The 19530-nt window shown below is 36.3% G+C and overlaps 1 protein-coding gene across 1 annotated transcript in view; it reads left to right on the top strand.

Annotated features, from left to right (window-relative positions):
- Sap-r (Saposin-related) overlaps positions 1–19530 on the top strand; it is a 1093325-nt gene that overhangs the window by 814595 nt on the left and 259200 nt on the right. Inside the window, exon 13 of the mRNA XM_068351162.1 lies at positions 19328–19496. Coding sequence (XP_068207263.1) covers positions 19328–19496 — 169 coding nt within the window. The remainder of the gene's footprint in view (positions 1–19327; positions 19497–19530) is intronic.

Genomic DNA, 19530 nt, shown 5'->3' with positions numbered 1-19530 from the left:
CATGTAGTTGTATGCTCGTAAACAATATATATAAGAGACATATACAAACTATGAGACTGTTTGTATATTTAGTGTATACTTATGTTTCTTCATACAATATATGCTAACCTTGGGCCCCTTTTCGACTGTTTAGAATGACTCTTCCATGTAGGTTGGCAGGAAGCTCCAACATTGCTTATGATTAGTGATGATGATAGATAACGGTAACGTCATTTGTCTCAATTGGTCCAAATGACCATAGAAATGTTGTCTCAAGGTTAAGGCTCTTATGAAAATCCACAGATACATTAATGCTCTGGTACGCTTCCATCAGGACAACATGGCTTGAGCCCAAAAAAACGGATTTTGAGCGAAGCGAAAAATCTATTTTTGGGTGAGAAGGCCATGGCGTCCTGATGGACCCACCCTTCTTTTTTAAACAGAAAAGACCTTCACAGTATCCCTCCCGAAGTACTGTATCTGTAGCACTATGCTCAATGCTACAAGGAATGTTCACCATATTGGATATGGCGCTGTTGTGATACTCAATAGTATGAGAACTAGGGTACCCTTGATACGGCTCCCATTCTATTCTGCCACATCCCCCTCGAAGCGTTAATGCTATTAGGGGTGCAGATTGCTAAGTGACGTGTCAATACTACGTCCTCTGATATTTTGCGATATCCTTGAGAGAAATTTAAGGATATTCGCGCCAGGAGTTAGAATTTTGGATACCTAAAGGTAAAATTCTCTGGGAATGTACATATATCCCTTAGGAAGCTACTTATAAGAACTTCTATCAGGACGACATGGCCATATCACCCAAAAATGGTATGCAGACAAAATGTCGACGGACAAAATGTCGAGAGACAAAATGTCGAAAAGACAAAATGTCGAAAGGTGTATATCAGTGATTCTTTCATTAGTAATATATTCATATTTGTATACATCATTCATGGATAGAGAATTATGATATGAATATAATAAGGAAGTATTGAAAAAAAAAAATTCTAACATTTACTCAAAGCACCATAAAATTATAAAATGTTGTATACAGTAAATATGGTTACAAAATTGACTAAAAATTTAATTTTGAGAACAAACATAAAATTACAAATTGTGTGCTATTGCCTGCAAGTACTCGAGTACATTTTCACTGCTATAACTGTCAACAATTTTTTTCAACCGGTCGTTTACTTGAGCGAGTTTCTTGTTCCTCCTTCCAATAGAGTTTCCTTGAAAAACTTGCTCTAGAGCCATCTCCGTTGATGCTTGCTCCGAACGTAGTTTTCGAATCAGTTTATCTTCTGTTGGGTGGATAATCGTTACCCTTCTCTTAAATGCACTGTGCCATCCCTCTAGCATGTTGTTTGTTCGAGGTAGATCATTTGAGATTCTTTCGTATACTGACCATAAGGAAACTTCAAACGTTGGCCTCCTCCTTCTTCCCCGCTGAATAATACCCATCCACGTCATCTCAAAGTATTGCAAAAATTCGTCTAAAATACTATCAGTTTCTTCGTATAGAGTTTCTATGAAAGTATTAAAACAATCATACACGTCATCTGGAGGCACAAATGAAAGTGCCTGTAGTTGTTTTATGATCATAGCATTTCCAGCATCTGCGTACCAACTTTGCAAACCCAATCCTTGTACAGTGAACCCTCGCTACTTCGCGGTTCGACAATCGCGGATTCACCACTTCGCGGGGTTTTTCCATAACCCATATATATATACATATCGCGGATTTTCCGGAAAATTCGAAAATACCGCGAAATCTGAAGACCCCCAAATACGATATTTTGTTACCTGTAATTCCATTAATACTGTAATTAGTAATATCTGCTCTTACTGATTGTTCATTGCATTACATATGATATATAATTCAGCACAGAAAGAAATAAAACACGAAAAGAGAATGTGATCATACGATAATTCAGTACGTAGTAAAATTAAATCGAACATGAAACGCAAATCAGATGCAGTCATACCATATTAGAATGGTGTGTACTGTAATGGATGTGCTTCTTTTCCATGAATCTTTTGTATGTATACGTACGTAGTACAGTACTGCATCCAATAATATTCTTTGTTGCAAAAATCACATTTCGAATAAGCGTACGAGAGAGAGAGAGAGAGAGAGAGAGAGAGAGAGAGAGAGAGAGAGGCGTAAAATAGCGTACGTAAATTTTTATTATTATTGTTATTATTATTATTATTGTTGTTGTTGTTAATAAAATTATTATTGTTATTATTATTATCATTATTATTATTATTATTACTGTACAGTATTATTATCATTATTTATTATTATTACGGTATTGTACTTAATCTACGTACGTTCAGTATGCGCGGGGCATCTTCTATGAGTAGGTAACCAACGCATCATAGTACTGTAAGACGGGTTGTGATTGGTTCAAGCGCTGATAGATGACGAATCAGAACTCAAGTTTTGTTATCTAGCCTGTGATTGGTGTTTTGCCCGCATCTTCTACCCGCAGCATCAAAGTTCTCGCGGGGCTGGATCGTTCACTCTCTGTTACCGCGTATCGCTGAGTAGACGTTCTTAAGTTTGTGAAGTTTAATCTGTGCTGTGTGCGACCTTTTTAAGTTGAACTTTTTGTTACAGTACTGTTCGTAAATCCTACTGTAATGGCTCCCAAGCGTTCTGCTTCTCTTAAGGCTGGTAGTGAGCCTAAACGCCACCGAAGGATGATGACGATAGCTGAGAAGGTTACGCTTCTCGACATGTTAAAAGATGGTAGAAGTTAGGCGTCCGCGGCGCGCCATTTTGGCATCAACGAATCCACCGTTCGCTATATCAAAAAGGACGAGGCGAACATTAGAAAGACGGCTGCAATCACCTTTAGCAGATCAGCGAAGCGAGTCGTTACAACGCGTAATAAAACGATTGTACGCATGGAAGGTGCTTTAGCTGTGTGGATTGCCGACTGCCGGAAGAAGAACATAGCGTTGGATACGAACACCATCCAAACAAAGGCTTTGAGTTTATATGAGAATTTTGCTGCAAAGGAACCTAAAGACGACGACGGCAACCATGCTGAAGATGATGATGATGCAGATGATCCTCAACCAGGGACATCCACTGATTCCCAGCCTCAGAAACGTTTTTCCGCAAGCAAAGGATGGTTCGCGAAGTTTCAGAAACGCTTCGCCCTGAAAAGCGTTTCCCTGCATGGGGAGTCTGCTTCCGCTGACACTGCCGCTGCTGAAACTTACGTGAACCAGACGTTCAAGAATATTATCGCCGAAGGTGGATACAAGCCGGAACAAGTCTTTAATATGGATGAGACTGGCTTGTTTTGGAAGAGAATGCCGTCGCGAACTTTCCTGTTCAAAGAGGAAGCCAAAGCCTCTGGCTTTAAGGCATTCAAGGATCGCGTTACCCTCGTGATGTGTGGCAATGCTGCTGGATTTTTGTTAAAGCCGGGGCTTATTTATAAGTTGAAAAATCCTCGCGCTTTGAAAAATAAAAATAAGAATCTCCTTCCCGTGTACTGGATGCATAATCAAAAAGCATGGATTACGAAGATGCTGACCTCCAACTGGTTCCACCAGTGTTTTATCCCGCAAGTCAGCAAATATCTCGTAGAGAAGGGCTTGCCATTCAAGATCCTTCTACTTATGGATAACGCTGGTGGACACGCAACTGACCTGTCGCATGAGGGCATTCAGGTTGAGTTCCTGCCACCCAACACCACGTCATTAATTCAACCGATGGACCAGGGGGTTATCAGGGCGTTCAAGGCCCTCTACACGAAGAATACCTTGGCGGACCTCGTTGCGTGTGTGGATGCTGCCCAAGATGACGAGGATGAAGATTTCAACTTGAAGGCGTACTGGCGGCAGTACACCATAGCCACGTGCCTGCAGAATATTCAGAAGGCACTTCAAGAGATGAAACCTGCAACCGTGAATGCGAGCTGGAAGAAGTTGTGGCCCGATATTGTTTACGACGACAAGGGATTTACTCCGTCGGAAATCCAACACTCTGCAATACGGAAATCTGTGCAGTTGGCTGCCATAATTGGAGGTGACGGGTTTGGCGACATGACGACTGAAGACGTCGACGAGTTGTTGGACTGCCATTCCCAGCCCCTAACTGACGCAGACCTCGAAGACCTGACGAAATCGGCAAGTGAGGAAGAGAGTGATACCCAGGAAGAGACCCAAGAAAATGTCGAAGAAACGGGCTTAACATTAGAACGGCTTGCCAAGTTCTGCAACCATATCAAGGAGGCGAAAGAAATGTTACAAGAGTGGGACGAGGATATGGTTCGGTCTATGCAATTCTCCAACAAGGTCGATGACATCATGACTCCCTACAGGATGCTCTTAGAGCGAAAAAAGAAGCAGCGGCAGCAACTTCCGATCACAATGTTTTTCCAGCCTCGCAAAAAAGAGCCAGTTCCTCCTGCTAGTACGCCTTCGGAAGAAATTGAAGAAGTTGAAGAGGTGTCCCAGGAAAAGACACCTCCGTCTGAAGAGACGTAAAATACTATCATTGACTGCACAGTAGAACACATCATCAGCTTCATCATCATCATTTCTACTGTGCAGCAAATTCATCGCCATCACCATTCAAGTTTTTCTTCAACTTCTTTCGTGGTGAGTACAGTAACAATCTTTATTTTTTACTTTAATATTCTTACTGCCTGTTTTATAGTTTAGTAATGTACGTACTGTATGCATTAAGTTAAAGGGAAGGTTTTAAAAGTCTACATGTTGTAACCTATCATATTTTTTTTGTTTAAAATTTACATTTACGTACGTAAAACAATATCTCTCTCTCTCTCTCTCTCTCTCTCTCTCTCTCTCTCTCTCTCTCTCTCTCTCTCTCTCTCTCTCTCCGTAAATTGTTTTCCTGCTTTGCTACGTACAATACTGTATAATTTATGTTTGTAAGGTAACATATTTTGTAAATGCTTTTACTGTAAATACTGTATGTACTGTATCATTATTTATCACTATCATCATGCGCGTTAAATGCCTTGTTTGTTCTGAGCGTGGTTGTTTACTGAGCGTACACGCCGTCGTTTCAGGCGGCGTCATAAAGAAAAAGATTTCATTTGGAAGTCCTAAGAAAAATACGTAAACTAAAACATTGGTAATAAAAAAATCAACATACAGTACTGTATAATCAATATAATCGATGCAAAAACTAACCTATACATATATGTGTACACTAAATGAGTTTGTTTCTTCATTATGATCAGAGATGAACGTAAACAAAACATTGGTTGCCATTTTTTATCGTGCTTTTTAGGTGTTTAGGAAACGCATGATATAAAATCGCCTTTAATATTTGTGCCTGTTTTAGTTTAGGGTGCTGTAGTACATGCATTAAGTGTTCTGTACATTAAAGGGTGGTTTGTTAACAGTACTACGTACAAGGGAAGGTTTTAAAAGTCCGAATATACATGTTAAATAAATAGGTAAATATGATGTCACTACTTCGCGGATTTTCACCTATCGCGCCCGCGTCTGGAACCTATCTACCGCGATAAACGAGGGTTCACTGTATTCTTCGCCATAGGCACTGTGCAAAGTGAAAGAAACACCCGTAGATTTCATTATCTGGAAAAAATTTTCTCACGCTATTTATGGCTGACTGTTCAAAGTCTACTGATACTGAATCCAGATGTAAATCATGACTTTTAAGCCAGCTGAATATTATATCATAGGTATTCTCATTTTTGTGGGTTGTAATACAATAAATGAGAAGAAGAGTCTTGTTTTCTTGCATCATAGCATGTATTGTGTAAAGTTGTTTTCCCATTGGAGCACAATCGAAAGTTCCATCACAAAACCAACTCTTTTTTGTTTTAAGAAGCTGAATATTTCTTAATGTTGAGTAAATATTGACTTCTTTACTGCTAAATTGTAAAAATTTTTCACCTCGACGTAACTGTCAAATCTTCATTAGTTCCAGAGTTACGGACTCTTCTTACTGTTCTTGCAAGAGTTTCTTTCTTCGGTAGAGCGCCTGCTACTTCCAATGGAATATTATCTGTACATTTGTTTATTACAACCGAAGTAATTTCCTCCGTCTTTCTTGCATTTTCTTTCAACTCTTCCTTAACCTTGAGAACGTCTTTTCTCACCATATCGGGAGGATGGCAATGTTCTTGAGTCAAAGAGGATATTTCACTACCTATACTAATTAGTCTTCCACTACAGTATCCTTTTTTTTCAGATCTCCAATATATTTTTTCTTCTTTTTGCATATCAGCCACGTAAATGTAACCACCGTACAAAAGCTTTCTGCCTTTCTTGTTGCTTTTGATTATTTCCATTTCTTAGAATGCTTTTACCCAATATAAATAAAAAAAAAAAACTTCAAAGGAAGTTTTATAAACTTCTTGCTATGGAAAGGAAGTTGTTAGTGAGACGAAGGGGGAAAACTAACTAAATTTATTCATTAGAGCATGGCAAATGGTTGTTTTCTTAATAGTCGTCTGTTTGGGTATCGGTATTTTGGTGTCGGTAGTATAGGATTCGGCAGTTATTAGAATCTTCCTCTATTCCTTCTTAGGAAGAGAGAGAGAGAGAGAGAGGGAGATAGAGAACAGAGATGTAAAAATAATCATTTAAAATTTTACTACGTACCAACTTTTGAGGGAGAGAGAGAGAGAGAGATCGGTATTTTGTCCTTTCGACATTTCGTCCTTACGACATTTTGTCCTTTCGACATTTTGTCTCTCGACATTTTGTCCGTCGACATTTTGACCTACAGTACTACCCCTAAAAATAGATTTTTCGCTTCGCTCAAAATCCATTTTTTGATGTCAATAGTTTATATATGACATATCTGTTGAGGCGTTGTTACTGATTTTAGAATGATTTATTGTTAATTTTTTCTGATCATTTATTTATTTCCTTTCCTCACTGGGCTATTTTTCCTTATTGGAGCCCTTGGGCTTAAAGCATCTTGCTTTTCCAACTAGTGTTGTAGCTTGGCTAGTAATAATAATAATAAAGAGAAGCACCCCCCTTTGAAATGCCTGCTGGTGCTGGATAATGCCCCTGCTCACCGTCCTTCCCTCCATGAAGATATTGTAGCACAATATTCCTTCATTAAGATTCTCTATATTCCACCGAACACCACCCGTCTAATCCAGCCCATTGACCAGCAAGTGATTTCAAACTTCAAGAAACTTTATACAAAATATCTCTTCAAGAGATGTTTCGAAATTATTGAGAGCACAAACCTCACCCTTTGTTAATTTTGGAAGGAGCATTTTGATATTGTCATATGCCTCAAAATCATTGATCAAGCTTGGCAGGAGGTTTCGAGGCGCACCTTGAACTCTGCTTGGGTGAAGCTGTGGCCTGATGCCGTCTCCACGCGAGATTCTGAGGGCTTCGACACAGACCAAACTGAAGATGATTCCGAAAATGTTGACAATCCTGAACCTGTTGCTCAATCTGAAGTTGCTGAGATCGTTACACTCGGTAAGTCCATGAGTCTGGAAGTTGATGAGGCCGCATTGATGCGCTTATCGAGGAGCACCAAGAGGAACTTACGACGGATGACCTGAAGGAGTTTGAGGCCATGCGAGTGAACGTCGTTCAGGAAGGGTACAGCAGGGGGAGGAGAATGACCCACTGACAACAGCAGAAATTAAAGAGGGTCTAGAATCTAGATGGCTACTGTAAAATGGTGACTCTCATAGAAAAGAGACACCCAGAAAACATTCTCACAGGTCATACGCTTGAGTACTGTAATGAAGTTTGCCTGAATCATTTCAGGAAAATTCAAAGAAGCAGGCAGGAACAAGCTTCTTTGGATGAATATTTTAGTAAGAGACCTTTGGTAGAAGCAGACCAAGTGCCAGCTAAGAAACGAAAGAAAAGTGGCAATGATGAAGAAAATGTGTAATGTAAGTAAATTTAGAAAATACAAAACGTAAAGTAAAAAAAAAAAATAGTAAAAGGATATAAAAAAGAAATTGTATATTAAGTTTATCGTCAAGCTAAGTGTTAATATTTTCTGCCATTTGTAGATGCGTTTCCTAAAATTAAGTGTTAATGTTTTTTGTCATTTATAATTCTGTTTTGTAAAGTTAAGTGTTTACGTTTTCTGCCACTTGTAAATGTTTTCCGCCGTTTTCATCCTCCTCTACTGCCCCGCACTTCGGTCTTGGACATCCCCTCGCTCTAAAGGTAAGGTTCCACATTTTTTTTACTGTATTTTTAATGTTTGCTCTAATTAAACGCTTCTTTTTCAGATTATCATGTTAATTTATTAAATGATCAAAATACAACACTTCATATACAGTGGTACCTCTACATACGATCTTAATTCGTTCCAGAAACTGCTTCGTATGTTAAAACAATCGTATGTTGGAGCAAATATTCCCATAAGAATACACTGTAATTTGTATACTGTAATTCGTTCCACACCCCAAAAACCTATATTAACTCCTCAATAAATTACTACATATAATTACACATAACAATAACATAACTGCATAAAATGAAAGAAGCATGTAAAAAAGATAATTATAAAGAAATAATAAATGAAAAAAATGTGTTTTATTGTCACTTTACCTTAGAGACAGGCCAACGCAGGTGTAGGATTTGCTACGCCAGGAGGAGACGGACGATCGGCGAGAAGGTAGACAGGGTGTTAACATGTTCTTTAAATAAATACTCTCTCTCTCTCTCTCTCTCTCTCTCTCTCTCTCTCTCTCTCTCTCTCTCTCTGTTCTTCTTCACTGTTAGTGTTAGACTATTAATTTTTTCTGAAAAAGAGAGAGAGAGAGAGAGAGAGAGAGAGAGAGAGAGAGAGAGAGAGAGAGAGAGAGAGAGAGAGAGAGAGATTAAACAAAAATGTGTTGTGTACATATGATTTTTAACAGCGTTAACGAGTTGAAAGACAATTAAATGTAACTAAAAAAGCAATATCAGCGAATCTGAATTCCTTTATTAACTAAAACAAATATTGATACAAACACACTCGTGTGCGTATGTGCAAACACACACACACGCAGGAGGAGACACGATCGGCGAGGAGGTAGAGATGGTGACTGCAATAACGTACCGTAACTTACACTACGGAAACTTTAATCTAACTTAGCTTATTTATTTTTTATTTTTTATATTTCATATTTTTTTAATTTTTTTTCTTTTGATTTTTAATTTTCATCACTTTCAGCGACGAGTTACGGTACGTTATCGCAGTCACCATCTCTACCTCCTCCCCAACCATCTGTCTCTTACTGCGTAGCAATTCTTGCACCTGTGTGTGTGTGTGTTTGTGCATACGCACACGAGTGTGTTTGTATCAATATTTGTTTTAGTTAATAAAGGAATTCAGATTAGCTATTATTACTTTCTTAGTTACATTTAATTGTTTTTCAACTCGTTGACGCTGTTAAAAATCATGTGTACTGTAAACACATATTTGTTTAATCTCTCTCTCTCTCTCTCTCTCTCTCTCTCTCTCTCTCTCTCTCTCTCTCTCTCTCTCTCTCTCGGAAAAAAAATAATAGACGTCTCTAACACTAACAGCGAAGAAGAACGAGAGAGAGAGAGAGAGATTTTATTTAAAGAACATGTTAATGCTACGTTTAGAGAGAAACAGAAATACAGTTTTTAAAAGAGCTTGTTAATGCTATCTTAGTTTTCTTTGCTTCACTTTTTTCTTTCTTTCTGTTCATCACGCTGGCCCTTCTCACAAATGATCGTTGCCAACGATCTCTTTGTCCTTTATCCCTATCAACAAAAGGCGTTCTATCTCTTCCAGGGTATTGCTACGATGTCTTGTAATAATGGTGATCCCTTTCGATGGTTTATCTGCTTTAATGGCTGCCTTCTGCTTGATGATCGTCGAGATCATAGGCCTATTCCGGCCATATTGTTTAGCCATATCACTCACATGCACACTGCTCTCATGTTTTTCTATAATTTCTTGCTTCAATTCTAATGAAAGAATTGCCTTCTTGCTTTTCTCACCACTACCTGTACTGAAACTTAGCTTCTTAGGCACCATGATTATAGGTAAAATCAAAAAGGAAATGTGAGAAAAGGAAGAAAATAAGCACTGTTAATAACAGACCAAACAGAGGACAACCACACGATACACACAAGAACAGAGAACAGAGCACTCGACGCTCAATGGCGTCCCTCTTACGAGCTGCCATCTACCGGCGTAAACAAGATCTACATCGTATGTTGGAGCATTACTTCGGGTGTCGAGACAAATTTGGTCAAATTTTACTTCGTATGTTGGAAAATTCGTATGTTAGGACAATCGTATGTAGAGGTTCCACTGTATTTAGTACTGTCTAGTGGTGCATATCCTTTATATAATAATTTATTGTGGTGTTTTTCTAGGGTCTGGAACGAATTAGGCTATTTACACGTAAAAGGCGATTTACAACACGAAAAAAATCACTTTACGAAAGCCCTTACGGAACCAATTAATTTTGTGTTGCGAGGCATTACTCTATCTCTTAATACTAAGTTATTTATTATAAGCATTATTAACATGATCATAGTTATCCAAGTGTTTGGGAACTAGCCATTATTTTAGCATTTTTAAAACCCGGTAAGAATAAGTTCTTAGCAGCAAACTACTGACCTATTGCATTGACATGTTGCCTTTGTAAAATTATGGAGAAGATGGTCAATGCAAGACTGGTGTGGTACTCAGAGAAGAAAAGTATTTTATCGCCTATCCAGTGTGGATTTGGGAAAATGCATCCAACGACATGTGTTGGTACGACTTGAGTCCTCTCTTTGTGAAGCCTTTGCTTCCAAACAGCTCCATGTAACAGTAGTTTTTGACCTCGAAAAGGCTTGTGATACTGCATAGAGATCTGGTATACTGAAAACCCTTCATAATCTAGGGCTGAGAGGAGTGGTACCATTGTTCATTCAAGCATTTGTTTCACATAGTTTTTTTCCTGTTAAGAGTTGGTGAAACTTTGTCAGAGAGGAAATGTAAGGAAGAGGGAAATCCTCAGTGTAGTGTGGTGAGTGTAACCCTATTTGCAGTAGCCATAAATGGGATATCCTCAGTCATTCGTAAAGATATTCTCTCAACACTATTTGTAAATGCTCTCTATATCATTTGCTGGAGCTAGACTGGCAATGGTTAAGAGAAAATTACAACTCTCAATTGACAAAATAGTTCAATGGGCTGATGTGAATGGATTTAAGTTTTTGACAAGCAAAACTACTGTTGTCCATTTCTTTCGTATTAGGGGAGTACATCCAGACCCGTATGTGTACATCAAAGGTAAACATATCCCATGTTTAAGTGAAGCTAAATCTCTAGGGTTGATCTTTGATTCTAGGTTTACATGGGTTCCTCACTTGAAAGCCTTAAAAGTAAAATGTCTTGAGGCTCTGAATCTTTTGAAAGTTTTGTCTCATACATCATGTGGGGCAGACTGTAAAACTTTTGAAATTATACAAGGCCCTTAATTTTTTCAAAAATTAATTATGGGTGTGAAATATACTCCTCAGCCACCCCAAACCAATTAAAAGTTTTAGATTCCATACACCATGCTGGTATCAAATTGTCCAATCCCAATCCCAATCCCAAGCCTCCTTGTTGACGCTAGAGAAAATCCTTGAGACTTTTACTGGAAGTCTTTTATTGTTCGGTATTGGTTTAGGTTGCAAAGACTTCCTAATTCCGTTGCCTCTCGGACTGCAAACCATGTAATGCATTCTAGATAATTTCCATTCCACCCAAAATCTCCTCAACCTTATGGCCTCCGGGTAAAAACATTAGTGGACAGTTTAGATATAGGGAGAAATAAAGTGCTCTTATTTAGGATATCATCAACCCCTCAATGGAAATTACCAGATATATCTTTTTGTAAATATTTCATTGGTATAAAAAACATAACTGACTTCGAAGCCAGGTTGCTCTTTATTGAACATTTTGAAGAATACAGGGAATCGACTTTTATATATACTAATGGCTGAACATCTGATGCTGGCATTGGATTTTTAAATTTACTGTCGAACTATATGGCATACTAAATGCTTTTGAGGAAATAGCGTTACAAGACCAGGCCAATTTTACCATTTTTAGTGATGCAAAAAGTGTCCTACAAGTTTTAGAAGTTTTTAATTCCAATAATCCCTAGTTTTAAGGATTTTAGAGTGGCTTTTAATTATTAGTATGAAACATATAACAGTTCGGTTTTGCTGGTTTCCGGCACATGTACCTGTAGGTGTCTGGAAAAGAGAAAGCAGATTCACTGGCAAAGTGTGCTGCATCTGTGAGTTGCTACCAAGAAAGTACCGCATTCCCAGTAATGATTTTTTACCTACGATTAGAAATTTTGTTTATAATAATTGGCAACAGCATTGGTATAGTTTACTTTAAAAGAAGATTAGAGAAATAAGTAATGTTATATCCCCTTGGAGGTTGACGGGATGCTCCGAAAGTGGTAGACTACTCTTTGCCGCCTCCTCAGTAGTCACATTCGAATAACACACTGGTTTTTGGTGGCTGGCCAACATCAACCTTATTGCGATGACTGTTTGGTACTATTGACAGTGAGGCATTTGTTAAATGAAAGCCCCACCTATAGTAGTGAGAGAAAGAGATATGTTTTTGAGGCTCGAGGTGAGGATGGCAGGTTCATCCTTGCCCAGATTCTTGGACATAATGTGTCCTACCATGGTATTGGTATTTTTAGCTTTATTTCAGAAGCAGGTCTTCTGAAAGATATTTAAATTTTGAAATGACAGGAAATTATTTTAAAATATGCAAATGTCTTTAAAAAAAGTAGGTACCATCGCACCTGGAGGTATATCTTGTTTTGGAAAGAACAGTTTCCTCATTAGTGAAATCAGAAACAATCTGTTATATTATGCAATCTATAGACAGAGAATAATGACAAAGTGAAACTTAAACTAAATTTCAGTTTTGGAATGGGAGTACCGTATTTCCCGTGTCATAAGACGCACCTTTTTTTCACAAAAAATGCCCCCCAAAATCACCCTGCATCTTAACACTAAGGAAAAGTTGTAGAGGGGAGTTTGACACACCCCAAACACCAAACTATTGACTTACAAGCACTCAAACTCAAGAGAGATAGAATATAAACCTATAATTATAATTCATATGATATAAATTCATTAATTTTTATATTGCACTTCATTTAATGAAGTACAGTAGCAAATTATTTGTTTATTTTGGTAATCAGCTGATGACTCGCCAACCCCCTCCCACAAGTAAACATGCCAACTAGTGGTCTCGTAGCAGACAACACTATGACATAGTTGTTTATTCAGTAAATACCTATTTTCTCATATTTTGTTGATATTTTGTAATAAAGCAATATATTGATAATGACTTTGTTGCCCGAGTTCCGAAATAATACAAACAGACAGTTGCTGAATACGTCCTTGGAAAATAAACTTCTGTTAGTTGAGTGCAATATTACTAAGTTAGCAGAAAAGTAATTAGACCCAGAATCACAAAAACAGTAGCGAAAGTATTCCACCTAAAAGAAATTATAGATTTCTATAATCAATAAATACATTTTGTGTGAATATTTATAGGGTATATGAGGAATTTTGGAACTCACTAGAATTTTACATCTTCACCAAAATTCCATAAAGAACCTTTGGCAACGTGCTTTTATGTAAACAACACTTGAAACACCAAGCGCATGAGTAAATGTGTAGTTGTGGTGGAAACTACAACTGGTTTAGTTGTTTCTTATGATATTATGTAATAGAATTGGGATAATCGACATATAGCTAATAAATATCAACTTGAACATTTCATAATACATCCAAAATAAGAAAAGTTACTGTGCCAGACAATAATCACGCTAGAGTCGCTGACCATGGATTTCTGCTAAGAGGTTTTTTAAAATCCTCATTTTTTTTTTCTAAAACTGCCTTGTTAATTTAAGGGTGTGTCTTACCACTTGTAGCGTCTTATCACACAGGAAATACGGTAGTTTCCAATAGAGACTTGTATGAATTTACGGAAGAAGAGATGCTGGCCATATGTCCTTTAACTGTATGGAAAGTTCACAAAGTCCCAGGAACATCAATGATTATCTTTACTTTCCAGGATGCTGATGTGACTTTTCACATTTACATAGAAAATTAATGGATTAAAATTCAAACTTTTAAGCAGAAGCCACTGCAATGTTTTAATTGCTTTAGATATGGGCATCCTTCTAAAGTTTGCAAAAATGAGAAAATGTGTAGTACTTGCTCCAATGTTTACCATGGAGAATTTACACGAGAGGTCCGTTGTTGAAACTGCAATTTGAATCATAAATCTACTGATAGGAGCTACCAGCAATATAAGTTAGAAGAGGCTGCCCACAATAAATCCAGTATCAAACACATAATTGTGGGGCATGCCAAGAGACTATTGATTAAATCAACAAGTTATGCACAGGTTTTGAAATCTGGAGGAAAAAGGAAGTAGGAGACATTCAACCCTCGTATTACTGCCAGTATTCCCCCCAAAAAAAATTCGCTATCTTTTGATAAAATCTGCATGATAGGGCAAGAATATCACCTCCTAAGGCTTTGCTCACCTCTTATTAAACTTTTGTCCCCCATTATAAAGGATGATACTAACCTCTCTCAGGCTACAGCTTTGCCTGATTTGGAGGAGGTTTCACATAAAACCGAGGTATCAGATGCATCTGTAGTGGGGAAAACACCAAAACCTGATAATTCACCACCTGTTAATAGAAAAAGAGAGAGATCTCCATCTCTCTCACCCCCATCCATTAAAGACACTAAAGTTATGACATCAAATAAATATGATGTTCTACCTGTTCATATTTCACATGTATGTCTTTTTTAGGGTTGAGGCATGTAATGCACATGTATGATAATAGAAAAACCATTTTAAGCTTGTCATTGCTTATTTCATATTGTTAAAGTTTTTATATCATTGTTATCCCAAACTGTTTGTACAAACTCACTCATATACAGCTCATATATCTGTTAAGACCCTTATCGGCTTGCCACAAGCTCAAAGGTGTATTTATTCTGTTGTTGCTAAACATTGTCTTAAAGAATCTTTGGTTGCTTATGAAGATTGCTTGATTCTAGTCCCCATAATGGCTGCAGAGCCATGGTCTAATTAATTTTTTCAGTATATTTATGATTCTTATATGTGAGTTTAGGGGGTTTTCATTTAGTAATCGATTTGATATCCATCAAAAATATAATTTAGATCAAGATTCATACTTTAGAGACAAACTACAGTCTGGTATTTTGAATATCTTTGGTAATCAATCAGGAGACTTTTATTTCAAACCTTATTAGGAAATTGTATGCTAAAAGTAATGTAGACCAGGTAAGGGTAATTTAACCATGGTATACTGTATTGCTTTTATTTAAAATTATCTTATCTCTTTCCTTCACTGGCATCCCACCTCCAGTAGTGTGTGAAAGTCAGCAATATGAACCTCAGGGTAGGTTCATAGAAATAAACAGAATTTTAATAATAAAATTTCATATTTCTATACTTACCCAATATTCATATACATGCCCACCCTCCTCTTCCCTGTTATCAAGATGATAGGGATAATTTTGACCTTGAAACTTAGAGACAAAGTCATCGATTTCACTTACCGCAAGAATGTTCCTTCCTTTACTAAGGGCATATATGAATACTTATTGAAGAGAAAGAAAATGGGGAAATTTTTTAATTTAAAAATGTTTTAAGGGTAAATGTCGATTAAACTGAGCTTGGGAAGAAGAAGCAATGTGGACATCAGGTGAGTAAAGAAACAAAAAAATTATTATAAAAATTTGGACTTTTCTTTGTATAAAGCAATGTAATGTCCATTATATAGCTAAGTTGTTTGGGAATACATTGCACCAACTTACCCAAGCAGTAATCTTTCCGTTAACAAAAGTGTTCCATTTCCGGCCACCTTGCCATAGCTGAAGAACAGCTAAGTACATACTGAAATGTACTGTATATTTTTATACTGAAATCTACGATATATTTTTTTCATTTTTTTAAATATATATAAATTTTTAATGTAAATTTAGGCTTTTATAAACCCTTGTGACACTTACAAACCCAGTATACACTCATAACACACTTTTTAACCTAAAACTTACTTTTACTGTAGATGCATCCTCACATATCCATAAATGAAAAACTATCTGAACACTCATTGACGTATGTACTATTCAGTCAGGCTATACTGTTGACCAGACTGTATGTTCATTTATTGTGGTAAAAAGGTGCAGCTGTATTTAAGGTAAACAAGATTTTGACAAAACTGATATTCACCTAACTGTATCCAACAACAATACAGTATATGTAATTTTCACATATAATTATCTTATTATGAAATGTAAAAAATATTGAATATACATCTTCTTGATTGTTTACATTTGTAAATGGAGAGTACCGCATGCGCTTTTTAAATTGGGTAATTAAGGCAAATTATAGAAGGAGTTCTTTTCTCTTACTGAGAGACATAGTATCATTTTTATTGTACCTTATAAAGGTATGAAGTTTTTGCTAGAAACACATTTCTCTAATTTGTTTAATGTTCATTTTAACGGCATATCGAAGTTTGGGAGTGTTTCATCCCCATTGCTGATGCATAATAATTTTATAGCCTTTAGCTTTGCAATGCTTAACTACATAGCATAGAAAATAATTGACTTTTTCACCCAATTCTCTAGTTAGTTTTTGTGTAGGTTTCTTTACATTTTTATGATCCAGAACCTGTATAATGTAATCATATATCAGTCATATATTTCATGTCATTTGTAAAAACTATGGTGAAAGTTTACTGTCATAAGGACGTTGAAGTACAAGCAAAACAGTTGTTATCCGAATTGGGTTTTCATAACAAAATAGCTGTTTTTCATTTGATTGTTTATACTGTAGCTGTATGCCTTAATAACAATACTTTTATCATTCTCTTTTGCCTTTTTAACTTATTGAACTATAAGTTGGTATAAAGAAATGGATGTAAAGAAGTTAGTTTATTTAATTTTGGTCTCAAAAAAGAAATCTCATGATACATGATAAAATCATATATTATTGATGAAAATTTTGAGGTTGCTCAGTACGGAAGATAGCAAGTTGCATAAGTATATTGTTATCATTATTATTGTTATTATCATCATCATCATCATCATCATCATTAGATAAGCCAAAACCCTAGTTGGAAAAGTAAGATGCTATAAGCCCAAGGGCTCTAACAAGGAAAAATAGTCCAGTTAGGAAAGGAAATAAGGAAATAAATAAATGATCCGAGAAATAATTAACAATTATTGAAATATTCTAAAAACAGTAATAACATCAAAACACATATTTCATATATTAACTATAAAAAACTTCTTATGTCAACCTGTTCAACATAAAACATTTGCTGCAAGTTTGAACTTTTGAAGTTCTACCGATTCAACTACCTGATTATGAAGGTCATTCCACAACTTGATCACAGCTGGAATAAAACTTCTAGAATACTGCATAATATTGAGCCTCATGATGGAGAAGGCCTGACTAGTAGAATTAACTGCATGCCTAATATTACGAACTGGGTGGAAAGGTTCGGGAAGATCTGAATGTAAAGGATGGTCAGAATTGTGAAATATCTAATGCAACATGCATAACAAGCTAATTGAATGATGGTGCCAGAGATTAATATCTAGATCAGAAATAAAAAATTTAATAGACCAACAAATTAAGATGAGAATCAGCAGCTGAAGACCAGACAGGAGAACAATAATTGAAACAAGGTAGAATGAAAGAATTAAAACACTTCTTGCAAATAGATTGATCACCAAAATTCCTAAATAACTCTCAATAAGCCAATTTTTTTTTTGCAATTGAAGAAAACAGACCTAATGTATTTCTCTAAAGTAAATTAGCTGTCGACAATCACACCAAAAATTGAAAGTCATACAGAGTTGAAGAAACATTATGAGACAATCATCTAAAATTTTAAGTCATACAAAGTTGAAGAAACATTATGAATGCTAAGATCTGGATGTTGAGGAGCCACTGTCCTTGATATACTTACAATCATACTTGAGTTCTGTTAGAATTCAACTTCATGCCCCATAATTTGCACCATGCACTAATTTTAGCTAGATCTCTATTAATGGATTCAGGAACCCCAGATTTACATTCAGAAGATGGAATTAATTCAAAGAAAGTAGCATCATCTGCATATACAACAAGCGGTTTTTTTAGGCTAAACCACATGTCATGTGTATATAGTATAAAAAGTAATGGGCCACGAACACTACCCTGAGGAACACCAGATATTTCATTCCTATACTCATTATGGCGCTCATCATCAACACTCTTTGCTATCTATTTCTTAGAATTTCAGTAATGATGCTAAGAAACGACCCAACCACTCCCAACTGTTTGAGTTTGAAAACTAGGGCCTCATGATTAACATGGTCAAAAATTACTATTTAAAAAAGAAAAGAAAAATAACCAAAATATGAAAAATATAAAACTTATCTGCCCTCAGAAACCCACGATATAAAGAGGAATCCGCAATATAGAAATGCTTATATATATATAAATCTACGATGTACTAAGTGAACTGCGATATGTTGAGGGAAACTTTTCAGCGAGTTTATTACACCAACCGACCTTGGCCGCGTATATAGCTACTTATATTTGTTATACATTACAGTTTGATCAGTGATATTTTTTATTCATTAAAGTCTGATCAGTAAACTCATCTCCCACTCTCATAGATCCAAGATGTGGGAATCTTTGTATACTTTTCCGTATGTTAGTAATATGCTGAATTAGTTCAGTAAAATCAGTTATGGTAATTTTGTCCAAATATTTCTATATTCAAGTTCATTATAGAGAGGCTTTCTATACTGTATTATGTTGAAAACCCGAGAAGAGAGAGATCAATTGCGGAAAATCTTTTATGCTACTACAATTTCATGAATTATTATTTTTGTTCCATAAATGCAAAATAAATAGTTGAGAACAAACTGCTTAGAATAGAATTGTTGCGGTTGTATTGTTGGGGAAAGGGGGCGATGCATGATAACTTACAGATCTATCGTTAATGCTTGATGAAGGAGTATTAGGTGTAATGATACAGGTAACATTACTCTTGAGTATTAGCTTTTTATGCCAAATTGGAGTCAGTCTTGGGAGTATAAATTTCCACAACAGAACCTTTGAAGTATTATAGTTATTGGTATATGTTATATGGGCTTAGATTTTAATGATTCAAGTTAATTATGGGCTTAGATTTTAATGATTCAAGTTAATTTAGCTTTTTATTTGATATATTTTAAATACTTTATGTTAACTATTAAATTTCAATTACTTTTACACATTTGTTTTTAATTACAGGATAACATTCGTAATGCCCTGGATACACTGTGTAGTTATCTCCCAAAATCTGTGAAAGATGAGTGCCAGGTATTTGTGGATACCTACACAGATCAGATCATTCACCTCCTGATCAATGACTTGTCTCCAGATGAAGTGTGTGTCCAACTGGGCCTTTGCAAACCTAAGAGTATGTATCCTGTTCATAAGGAGAATATATATAT

The sequence above is a fragment of the Palaemon carinicauda genome, chromosome 27 (assembly GCF_036898095.1).
Source record: "Palaemon carinicauda isolate YSFRI2023 chromosome 27, ASM3689809v2, whole genome shotgun sequence".
Classification (NCBI taxonomy): Eukaryota; Metazoa; Arthropoda; class Malacostraca; order Decapoda; family Palaemonidae; genus Palaemon; species Palaemon carinicauda.
Note: the sequence above shows the minus strand (reverse complement) of the source record. Positions and strands in the feature narration are given on the sequence as shown.